The sequence below is a fragment of the Eleutherodactylus coqui genome, chromosome 1 (assembly GCF_035609145.1).
Source record: "Eleutherodactylus coqui strain aEleCoq1 chromosome 1, aEleCoq1.hap1, whole genome shotgun sequence".
In the NCBI taxonomy this organism is placed as follows: Eukaryota; Metazoa; Chordata; class Amphibia; order Anura; family Eleutherodactylidae; genus Eleutherodactylus; species Eleutherodactylus coqui.
The window spans coordinates 399,968,502-399,981,391 of record NC_089837.1 but is presented as its reverse complement, the minus strand read 5'-3'; the positions used below and the strand labels follow the sequence as shown (position 1 = coordinate 399,981,391).

The window sequence follows — 12,890 nt, the reverse complement described above, 5'->3', positions numbered from 1 at the left end:
CGGCAGCAAGTGGGTCTATACACTTCTGTATGGCCATATTAATGCACTTTGTAATATACATTGTGCATTAATTATGAGCCATACAGAAGTTATAAAAAGTTTTATACTTACCTGCTCCGTTGCTGGCGTCCTCGTCTCCATGGTGCCGACTAATTTTCGCCCTCCGATGGCCAAATTAGCCGCGCTTGCGCAGTCCAGGTCTTCTCCTGTTCTCTATGGGGCTCCGTGTAGCTCCGTGTAGCTCCGCCCCGTCACGTGCCGATTCCAGCCAATCAGGAGGCTGGAATTGGCAATGGACCGCACAGAAGAGCTGCGGTCCACGGAGGAAGAGGATCCCGGCGGCCATCTTCACCGGTAAGTATAGAAGTCACCGGAGCGCGGGGATTAAGGTAAGCGCTCCGGTAAGCTTTCTTTAGGTCCCTGCATCGGGGTTGTCTCGCGCCGAACGGGGGGGGGGGGGGGGGGGGGGGGGTGAAAAAAAAGAAAAAACCCGTTTCGGTGCGGGACAACCCCTTTAATATAAAAAAAAGAAAGTCAAAAAAAAAAATACACACAGTGTGTATCAGTGGCCTCAGATGTTGTTCAGTTACAAATCAGGCCTCTACAAATTATTTGCGGGTCTTAGGGCTCCTTCCCACGGACGGATTTCCGCCGCATAATGCTGTGCTTTGACTGCAATGGAAGCCGGCCGTGCGTACACCCGCGGCAAATGGAGCATGTATGGCTGTATTCCCATTCAATTTGAGAGGCTTTGGCTACGTTAGAGACCTTCTGGAGGGCAAATTAGTGAACCCAAATTTCCCCCCATTGACTTTAATGGAAGTCGGAATTGAGTGCTCTGATTAACGATAATTTTCGTAAAAACGGCCCCATACCAACACAAATCAATGAATCCACTAATTTCTCATCTCTAGTCCCAAGCAGTGGACCCCAGCCAATGAACTGAGGTTAGGTCATCTATAGTATTTGCCTGAAAAAACCCTTTAATTCGAAAATTTACATTGCGAGCCCATTTGGGTACAGGAACTAATATGAGTGATGACATTCTATGTACAATACTTCAGAATATGTTGGAATTAATAAATAAATGGCTGATATTGTTAGAACATTCACTTGAACTAGACCAGTGAGTATTAATAGAACATTAAATCAAAATAGTACATTTCCTGTTGTTTCTTGGTAAACAAGATTCCAATGTGATAGGATCTTTAGGATCTTTTGTCGAGGACTACATGAGCGGTTTGAGGAGGATTTTCTTATGTGACATGAAGTAAATCACATAGTACACAACATAGCACAATTTCAGTGCTATTAAATAGCTGTCATTGATTGATTAAAGCCATTTCATGTTTCTAACCTTAATAATATGAACCGGTTTTAGAAGATAATGACTAGTTGCAGCATAATTAGCTGCAGTAAAATCTACAAGGCTATGACTAATAAATACATAAGGATGTGGTGAATCCTGAGACGTCTGTTATGTTGGTTTAGTATGTCTGCTCTAATTTCTATGATAAATAAGATGATGTATGCAAAGATGACAAGAATTAATTCTGTATTAGATGACTATTATACCTCTGATTATTCATAAATTAAAGAGGACATATCACTTAGAATTCTACCAGTTTGCAAGCATCGTGCTTCACTTGCTACATCTTCCAAATGTGTATTTTTTTCTATACTTCCAGTTTAAGTGACTTTATTAATATGTACATATAGAATGAAGCACAATAGACATTATATTATATATCCTACTTACACTATATGGTTCCTACAATTAAAGGGGTTGTCTCGCGAAAGCAAGTGGGGTTAAGCACTTCTGTATGGCCATATTAATGCACTTTGTAATATACATCGTGCATTAAATATGAGCCATACAGAAGTTATTCACTTACCTTCCCTGCGCTGGCGTCCCCGTCTCCATGGCTCCGTCTAACTTCAGCGTCTAATCGCCCGATTAGACGCGCTTGCGCAGAAGGGTCTTCTGCCTTCGGCTCGGTCTGGCACGAGTGGCGTTCTGGCTCCGCCCCCTTCTACGCGTCATCGCGTAGCTCCGCCCCATCACGTGTGCCGATTCCAACCAATCAGGAGGCTGGAATCGGCACACGGGATGGGGCGGAGCTACGCGATGATGCGTAGAAGGGGGCGGAGCCAGAACACCGCTGCTGCCGGACAGACCCGAAGGCAGAAGACCCTTCTGCGCAAGTGCGTCTAATCGGGCGATTAGACGCTGAAGTTAGACGGAGCCATGGAGACGGGGACGCCAGCGCAACGAAGGTAAGTGAATAACTTCTGTATGGCTCATATTTAATGCATGATGTACATTACAAAGTGCATTAATATGGCCATACAGAAGTGCTTAACCCCACTTGCTTTCGCGAGACAACCCCTTTAAGCTTTTTCATGCAAATGACTGTTCTACTTCATGTATCTTTGTAGTTTACACACATTTCTCATCTTACTAAAGTGAAATGAATTGTTTCTGCTTATTATACAGATTGGAACTACAGTATGTGACCCAACTAGGTACAAAACTCACTGAATAACTGGTTGCCATAACAATAAAATCCAACTCCTTTATTTGGCAAGAAGGTGGATAAAATAGAATCTGCAAAATGTTATAGTCTGTCTGAGTACTTTTAGATGTAGCAGAACTGATTTTGTCATTGGCATAATTGATCATATCTTATAATAGTTTTTAAGTTCTGGTAAAACGGCTGCTAAATCATAATTGAGTGAGTCTTGTCACTGCACAGAGTTTTGTATTGCACAGGTTTTAGGGCTTCTACCCACTAGCGTTGTTTTAATCGCTGCGTTTTTTAATGCAAATGTCAATGGGACTTTTTAATGTTAAAATCACATTGCACGAAAATCGCGAAAAGTTTGCGCGATGCAATTTTTGTGCGATGCGATTTTAACATTAGAAAGTCCCATTGACTTTTGCATTAAAAAAAACGCTATGATATCACAGCGTTAAAAAAAAAAAGGCTAGTAGGTAGAAGCCCTTAATGCAGCATATGTAAAAAAAATGAAAATTTCTCTAAAAAATATCTAATTATAATGACTTGTTTTGCTGCCTTTTTTGCATTATTATTAGTTTCTATTGGGAGTTTATTGTATGTGATGGGAAGTCCCTCGTAACACCTTAAAAAGGGGCTTTATGGTTACAAACTTACTTTTCAAAATTAGAGCCAAATGAGTTAAACCAATAATACAAATGGTACTTACCCATCCTCAGCCCTAGCAATCCACTGCTGCAGGCATGCAGTACTCCCAGTCTGTGTTGATAGCGGAAGTCAGGTGATTGCTGCCTGCGAATCAGAGGCCACAGTGTCACCGCCCATCCTCCGGGCATTGGCAATCACATTGTGTGTGCCGTGATGCCAGGAGTTTGGCACTCCTGCTGAAACATAGGACGTCTGTGCTGTTGGATTTCAACATACCCAATTCCTCTTTGCTTGACATCTGTGGGGGGCCCTATACACATCAATCAATGTACTTGTATCCCCATTGTTATAATTTTAGAAAACTAAAACGGTGTTTTATGTGAAATCTTTTTGTTTTCTTAGGAACTTTTTACTCTGGAATGCAAGTTTAAAGAGTCAGTTTTTGAGAACTATTATGTCATCTACTCATCTATGATATACAGACAACAGGAATCCGGTAGGGCCTGGTTCTTAGGGCTTAACAAAGAAGGCCAAGTTATGAAAGGTAACAGAGTCAAGAAAACAAAACCAGCAGCTCATTTTCTACCCAAGCCATTGGAAGGTAAGTACATTATGTCCATTAATGTTCTGCATCATGTGGCTTGTACAGTACATTATTTACAATGGCTGTAGCATTTCCTGTCATCTTTGTTTCTTAAAGCTCACAAACTCATCTGGAAATCCATAAGCCATTATCTACAGGTGCATCACATGCAGACATTTCTTCATCACTATAAAAACCTGACAACTTTTCCTATTTATAAAACCAACTAGATAAATAGGAGCAACGCACATATCTATTTTGTGCCACTAGGGGACTTGAACTTGCAATTGTCTAATTGCCTGTACAATATACTACAGGGTTTAATAGGCTAAAATCCATGGTAGGCCTGGGAACTTTTACAAGGTCCCATGCTGCCATGGCAACCCATTGGACTCAGAGGTCTGTAAAAAGGCACCCTATTTCTGAAATTTAGTTCCCCCCCCCCACTTAACCTCCATCCGGCCCAGCAATAAGACCAAAAACCCTTCCACATGGGCGAGAAAGTTGTGCAAGATTTGTGCATTGCAAGATGCACAATTCTCCCACGAATATGAACCCCAATTCTTTTGAATGGGGTCATACACATGAGTGATGTTTTTCTGCATGGCACCGCGATGCGGGAAACAAATCATGGCACGTTCTATCTTTCTGCATGTTCTCGCATCACAGTGCCCATTGTTTTCAATGTGGCCGGCTGCAGCATCACACCATGAAAACAATAGGAGAAACTCAGCGTTGACTACATATCCGAAGTGATGCAAGACTGTTTTGACATAAAAACATCTTGCATCCATGGGGAATTCACATGCTGGCGAGTGCAATATGAGGCCGTGATTCATGGCCTGATATCGTGCTCGCCCGTGTGAAGTTAGCCTTAGTCATCAAATATACAGCACTGGCTTAGCCTGTTGCAATTGGGCTTTATGGACCCAATATAAAACGGCTCCTCTCCTAATGACACCTTGGTCAACAGGAAAAGGGGGAGGAGCCGTTCTACACTCGGGCTGCATAGTCCAACAGCGACAGGTAGAGTGAGTCTATGCATTTGCTCTTTGAGAAAACCTCTGCGTGTTCTTAGGTCACCTGCACATGAGTGGATTTAAATTGCAGAATCCGCAATTGGCACCTGCGCGGACGATCTGCTGCAATATTTGCCTATTGGAAAGCTCCAAGCAGACGTGCAGATGCGAATTGCGTTTTTTTTTTTGAGCAGAAGAAAAATCTCAGCATGCTCTATTTTTGCACGGATTCCGTGCAGATGGGCTCCATTGATCTCTATGGGAGCTATCGAATCGCAGTGCATCTGCAATTACATTGTGGATGGGTGCAGACTTGTAGGCGGATAGGTTGCTAGGAGACCACATAACAAAATAAATAAAAGGAAGCAGGAATGCTGGGAAAAGACAGTGCAGGGCAGATATCTTCAGAGCTGCACACACCATTGTCCATTGCAGTAGCCAGGGGATTCGATATGGGCAGATTCATTGCTCTTCCAAGCCAAGAGAGCAGTATGCCCTTTTTAAGGCGTTTCTAAGCTCTCAGCACAACAAAAGCACAAGAAAATGTGGTCTGCGCATTACCCTTTTATATAGAAGGTGTTTTTTCCAGGGGTTGGGCAACTTTCTGATGTAATCACCTGCTTGCATTCTTTTTTTCACGCAGACGATATGCTGTGCATCCGCGTACACCCAGCAGAAAAACGATCACATCCGCGATCGTCCGCAAACAATTGCAATTTGTTTTCGCGATGAATTGCAAGTCTTTCACAGCGCAAATCCGCTGGAAGAATCCGAGTCGTTCATGTGCAGGTGGCCGTGCTCTTCAGCCGGACAGGGGATGTGGGAAGCATGTCCGGCAGCAGTATTTGTAGTGAGGAGGGCCTTTGGGCCTCTCTAGATCGAGGTCACAGTTACGACCCCTACAACCTCTATTGTTACTCCACTGTTAGTACCCACAGCTTTCCTCAGCAAAATCAACTACCCGCTGGGGTCTCAAAAGGCCAAGTGGTTGTCTGAGATTAGACAATCCCTTTAATTCTTCTATTGTATTAAATGAGCTGAAATAATTAGCCAGTTCTCTTAATTATCCCTGATGCTATTATTTCAGTCTTCTATATACCTCTATGCACAGTATATTGAATATGCAGAATAAACTACATACTATATATGTACTTCTATAACCACTAAGTAACAACTACTTAAAAATATATGAACTGGATCAAAAACTGACCAAACTGTAAAAAGTGAGGGGAAAAAAAACACGGATGGATACTTAAGCTGTTAAAAGTAAGAAAAAAAAAACTTTGGTTATTCGTCCAAATAACTTGTCAAAATCAGAGAGCCGAGCCTGCAGCTTACCCGGTCGGATTTGGGGCTCAGCTGTCAGAATTAGAATTTAATGTGATAATGCACTGGGAATCGAAATGACATTGAAGCTGTTGCATTTCTTACTAAAATCATGAGTGACACAATCAAATAATACAAGAATCTCATCACTAACATCCACATTACCAATAATAGGCAATGCTTAAAGGAGATGTCCCGCGCCGAAACGGGTTTTTTTTTTTTTTAAACCCCCCCCCCGTTCGGCGCGGGACAACCCCGATGCAGGGGTTAAAAAAACAAACAGCACAGCGCTTACCTGAATCCCGGCGGTCCGGCGTCTTCATACTCACCTGCTGAAGATGGCCGCCGGGATCCTCCGTCTTCATGGACCGCAGGGCTTCTGTGCGGTCCATTGCCGATTCCAGCCTCCTGATTGGCTGGAATCGGCACGTGACGGGGCGGAGCTACACGGAGCTACACGGAGCCCCATAGAGAAGAGGAGAAGACCCGGACTGCGCAAGCGCGGCTAATTTGGCCATCGGAGGGCGAAAATTAGTCGGCACCATGGAGACGAGGACGCCAGCAACGGAGCAGGTAAGTATAAAACTTTTTATAACTTCTGTATGGCTCATAATTAATGCACAATGTATATTACAAAGTGCATTATTATGGCCATGCAGAAGTGTATAGACCCACTTGCTGCCTCGGGACATCTCCTTTAAATAATGGTATTTTACTACTGCTGGGTATAATGCAAATAGCTAATAGTATTACAGTTGATTTTCTAGCACCGCCTATAGCCAACGACCCTGAAATTCCATGTCTTCCCCACAGAAGTCTCTGAGATTGATCATTTGTAACCGACTAAGGGCCCTTTTTACACGGCCCTATCTTCTGCCATTCTGAACAAGTGCCAGTTGACATAACAGTATTTCAGTGCTGGTCCTGCTGTTCACACTGGCAGAGGATTGGCGATTTGGGAACTAAAGTGCATTCCTGGGAAGTAGAGACCCATGTTCATACAGTGAGATGTGCTGCCTACAAGCGACCATTTTTGTGCTGGCCTAAAAGGTGGAATCAGCCAATGAACAAATATTTGCTTGTTTGTTGACTGGTCATTGGCATATTCAGACATGCCAATGATCAGGTGGGCAAACATTTATGCTGGATCATCATACCATGTAATAGGTGTGATGCAGGTCTTTCCAAATTCACAAACTGATATCTCTGGTTGACTGATACCTGACTTATGCTCTTAAAATAGCAGAGATGTGGCAGCAAAAATAGTACATTTCCAATATAACAAACTTTTTATTTCTGCATGTTCTTTAAAAAGCAAGCTACACTTTGCCCAGCAATGGCCTTTTTCAAGCTTGAAAAAGGCCATCGCTGGCTAAAACATAGCTTGCTTTTTAAAGAACATGGAGAAATAAAAAGTTTGTTTTATTGGAAATTACCCATTTTTGCTGCCACATCTCTGCTATTTCTGGACTGTTTGTGGGGCCTATTGGTTCGGGCTCTATTCTAGTGGCTTTGCATTTCTCCACCTTGCCTTGAGAAGGTATAATTTGAGTGCTGCGGGTTACCATTTGTTATATCATGACTTATGCTCTTAGACATCTTCTGGGATGAGATATTTACAGGGGGTTATCTATAGTTGGTTAAAATGCATTACTTAAAGGGGCTGTTCAGGAGTAGAAAGAAAAGGCTGCTTTCTTCCAGAAACAATGGCCACCTGTCCATAAGTTATGTTTTATTATGCAGCTTAGCTCCAATAGAGTGAATGGGACTGCGATGTAGTACTAAATACAACCTTTGAGGTTTTTTTTTTACACAATTGACCCTACCTCATACATTAAATTTTAAGTGGCTGAACTCAATATCTGCATTATAATAAGGTGTTAGTTATACATATTCTTGTATGTAGTGATATAGAGCATGCTAATATAACTTGGGAATCTTCTGCATATAATTATATATGTACAGCTGGTGTAATTTATACATCTTCCTGTATGCAGTTATATAAACCATGCTAGTATAACCTGGATAACTTCTATATATAATTATGTATGTACAAACGGTATAATTTACACGTCTCCTGTATGTAGTGATATGGTCTATGGTGGTATAACCTGGGTATCTCCTCTATATAGTTATATATGTACAGCTGGTATAAGTTATACATCCCCCTGTATATACTGATATGGACCGTGTGGGTTTAACCCCGTGTATCTCCTGTATATAGTTATATATGTACAGCTGGTATAAGTTATACATCCCCCTGTATATACTGATATGGACCATGCTGGTATAACCTGGGTATCTCCTGTATATGATTGCACACTTTACACACAATTAAAAATCGCATCAAAAACCTGCATGCAGTTTTTAAAAAACGCATGTATTGTTTATATTCACATGTGGTTTTCAATAGTGTATGCGGTTTCTTAAATGCGCACATAGTTTTTTTTAATGCCGCATGCAGTTTTGGATGTGTTTTTAATTATGGTTCATAAATGCAACAAAAAACATTTACACATGAAGACAGCCTTAGGGTCTACAAACAAATTTTCACGTAGTCCAGGAAAAAAGTCATGTTTGGAGACCTTACGCTAAGGGGCTAGATCATGTACGTAGATTTGTTTTGCAGCATTATGTAGCATGGTTTAGGTATGGATACAGGTACGGTGGGGGCTGAGTTGCACTTCTGCCCCTGGGTCCCTGAGTCTTTAGCTACACCCCTGGTTTTACTGGTTTACTTTGCTCAACACTAGTCCTGAACACTGATATATACCACAGTTTAAGAGTCATAAATAGAGATGAGCGAACACCAAAATGTTCGGGTGTTCGTTATTCGGAACGAACTTCCCGTGATGCTCGAGGGTTCGTTTCGAACAACGAACCCCATTGAAGTCAATGGGCGACCAGAACATTTTTGTATTTCGCCGATGCTCGCTAAGGTTTTCATGTGTGAAAATCTGGGCAATTCAGGAAAGTGATGGGAATGACACAGTGACGGATAGGGCAGGCGAGGGTCTACGTGTTGGGCTGCATCTCAAGTTCACAGGTCCCACTATTAAGCCACAATACCGGCAAGAGTGGGCCCCCCCCCCCTCCCAACAACTTTTACTTCTGAAAAGCCCTCATTAGCATGGCATACCTTTGCTAAGCACCACACTACCTCCAACAAAGCACAATCACTGCCTGCATGACACTCCACTGACACTTCTCCTGGGTTACATGCTGCCCAACCGCCCCCCCTCCCCCCCACAGCGCACACCAAAGTGTCCCTGGGCAGCCTTCAGCTGCCCTCATGCCACACCACGCTCATGTCTATTTAGAATTGCGTCTGCCATGACGAGGGACCGCAGGCACACACTGCAGAGGTTGGCACGGCTAGGCAGCGACCCTCTTTAAAAGTGGCGGAGCGATAGCCCACAATGCTGTACAGAAGCAATGAGAAATAGAATCCTGTGCCACCGCCATCAGGAGCTGCACACGTGGGCATAGCAATGGGGAACCTATGTGCCACACACTATTCATTCTGTCAAGGTGTCTGCATGCCCCAGTCAGACCGGGCTTTTTAATTCATAGACACAGGCAGGTACAACTCCCTATTGTGAAGTCCCTGTCGACCCACAGCATGGGTGGCTCCCTGGAACCCACCGGCGGTACACAGAAATATCCCATTGCATTGCCCAACACAGCTGAGGTAGTAATGTCGTGCTTAATGCAGGTGGGCTTCGGCCCACACTGCATGCCCCAGTCTGACTGGGGTTCTTTATAAGTGTACAGATGTAGTAAAAACTCCGTGTGCACCTACAGCATGGGTGGGTGCCAGGAAGCCACCGGCGGTACATAGAAATATCCCATTGCATTGCCCAACACAGCTGAGGTAGTAATGTTGTGCTTAACCCTTTCCAATCCAATTTGTATATGGTTTTCCTAGGGGGCTTACTCTTTTTCTGCTGTTATACAACGGCGCTATATGCTGGCTAAAGCCAGTACTGCATGAGCTGACACGTAGGATAGGCTCCGACAGCAGAGAGGCTGGCAATATACAGTAAGAGAACCCCGACGGATGTCTACCAACAACGGAGCTGTACAGCCTTAAACCCTAATGTCTTCACAGGTCACACAGTGGACTGGAAAGGGTTAATGCAGGTGGGTTTCGGCCCACACTGCATGCCCCAGTCAGACTGGGGTTCTTTACAAGTGGACACATGTAGGTTAAACTCCCTGTGGACCCACTGCCTGGGTGGGTGCCAGGAAGCCACCGGCGGTACATAGAAATATCCCATTGCATTGCCCAACACAGCTGAGGTAGTAATGTCGTGCGTAATACAGGTGGGCTTCGGCCCACACTGCATGCCCCAGTCAGACGGGTTCTTTAGAAGTGTACAGATGTATTAAAAACTCAGTGTGCACCTACAGCATGGGTGGCTCCCTGGAACCCACCGGCGGTACACAAAAATATCCCATTGCATTGCCCAACACAGCTGAGGTAGTAATGTCGTGCTTAATGCAGGTGGGCTTCGGCCCACACTGCATGCCCCAGTCAGACTGGGGTTCTTTACAAGTGGACACATGTAGGTTAAACTCCCTGTGGACCCACTGCCTGGGTGGGTGCCAGGAAGCCACCGGCGGTACATAGAAATATCCCATTGCATTGCCCAACACAGCTGAGGTAGTAATGTCGTGCGTAATACAGGTGGGCTTCGGCCCACACTGCATGCCCCAGTCAGACGGGTTCTTTAGAAGTGTACAGATGTATTAAAAACTCAGTGTGCACCTACAGCATGGGTGGCTCCCTGGAACCCACCGGCGGTACATAAAAATATCCCATTGCATTGCCCAACACAGCTGAGGTAACGTCAGCTGTAATGCAGGTGGCCTAAAAATTAATTTGATTACACTGTAGGCGAGGGCCCACAAAAATTGCTGTATCAACAGTACTAATGTACATCCCAAAAATTGGCCATGGCCAGCCAAGAGGGCAGGTGAAACCCATTAATCGCTTTGGTTAATGTGGCTTAAGTGGTAACTAGGCCTGGAGGCAGCCCAGTGTAACGAAAAATTGGTTCAAGTTAAAGTTCCAATGCTTTTAAGCGCATTGAAACTTATAAAAATTGTTCTGAAAAATTATTTGAGTGAGCCTTGTGGCCCTTAGAAAAATTGCCCGTTCAGCGTGATTACGTGAGGTTTCAGGAGGAGGAGCAGGAGGAGGAGGAGGAGGAATATTAGACACAGATTGATGAAGCAGAAATGTCCCCGTTTTGGATGGTGAGAGAGAACGTAGCTTCCATCCGCGGGTGCAGCCTACGTATTGCTTACGTATCGCTGCTGTCCGCTGGTGGAGAACAGAAGTCTGGGGAAATCCAGCCTTTGTTCATCTTGATGAGTGTTAGCCTGTCGGCACTGTCGGTTGACAAGCGGCTACGCTTATCTGTGATGATTCCCCCAGCCGCACTAAACACCCTCTCCGACAAGACGCTAGCCGCAGGACAAGCAAGCACCTCCAGGGCATACAGCGCTAGTTCAGGCCACATGTCCAGCTTCGACACCCAGTAGTTGTAGGGGGCAGAGGCGTCACCAAGGATGGTCGTGCGATCCGCTACGTACTCCCTCACCATCCTTTTACAGTGCTCCCGCCGACTCAGCCGTGACTGGGGAGCGGTGACACAGTCTTGGTGGGGAGCCATAAAGCTGGCCAGGCCCTTAAAGACTGTTGCACTGCCTGGGATGTACATGCTGCTCGATCTACGCACATCCCCTGCTACCTTGCCCTCGGTACTGCGCCTTCTGCCACTAGCGCTGTCGGCTGGGAATTTTACCATCAGCTTGTCCGCAAGGGTCCTGTGGTATAGCAACACTCTCGAACCCCTTTCCTCTTCGGGAATCAGAGTGGGCAGGTTCTCCTTATACCGTGGATCGAGCAGTGTGTACACCCAGTAATCCGTAGTGGCCAGAATGCGTGCAACGCGAGGGTCACGAGAAAGGCATCCTAACATGAAGTCAGCCATGTGTGCCAGGGTACCTGTACGCAACACATGGCTGTCTTCACTAGGAAGATCACTTTCAGGATCCTCCTCCTCCTCCTCCTCCTCCTCAGGCCATACACGCTGAAAGGATGACAGGCAATCAGCCGGTGTACCGTCAGCAGCGGCCCAAGCTGTCTCTTCCCCCTCCTCCTCATCCTCCTCATGCTCCTCCTCCTCCTCCTGTACGCGCTGAGAAATAGACAGGAGGGTGCCCTGACTATCCAGCGGCATACTGTCTTCCCCCGCCCCCGTTTCCGAGCGCAAAGCAGCTGCCTTTATGGTTTGCAGGGAATTTCTCAAGATGCATAGCAGAGGAATGGTGACGCTAATGATTGTAGCATCGCCGCTCACCACCTGGGTAGACTCCTCAAAATTACCAAGGACATGGCAGATGTCTGCCAACCAGGCCCACTCTTCTAAAAGGAATTGAGGAGGCTGACTCCCACTGCGCCGCCCATGTTGGAGTTGGTATTCGACTATAGCTCTACGTTGTTCATAGAGCCTGGCCAACATGTGGAGCGTAGAGTTCCACCGTGTGGGCACGTCGCACAGCAGTCGGTGCACTGGCAGCTTAAAGTGATGTTGCAGGGTGCGCAGGGTGGCAGCGTCCGTGTGGGACTTGCGGAAATGTGCGCAGAGCCGGCGCGCCTTTACGAGCAGGTCTGACAAGCGTGGGTAGCTTTTCAGAAACCGCTGAACCACCAAATTAAAGACGTGGGCCAGGCATGGCACGTGCGTGAGGGTGCCAAGCTGCAGAGCCGCCACCAGGTTACGG

General features: G+C 45.4%; 1 protein-coding gene across 5 annotated transcripts in view; it reads left to right on the top strand.

Moving 5' to 3' along the window:
* The window catches only part of FGF14 (fibroblast growth factor 14), a 513,940-nt gene that overhangs the window by 483,999 nt on the left and 17,051 nt on the right, over positions 1 to 12,890 (top strand). For all 5 annotated transcript variants that reach the window (XM_066580228.1, XM_066580219.1, XM_066580210.1 and 2 more), the window contains one exon: positions 3,570 to 3,768. In XM_066580228.1, the coding sequence (XP_066436325.1) occupies positions 3,570 to 3,768 (199 nt within the window). The remainder of the gene's footprint in view (positions 1 to 3,569; positions 3,769 to 12,890) is intronic.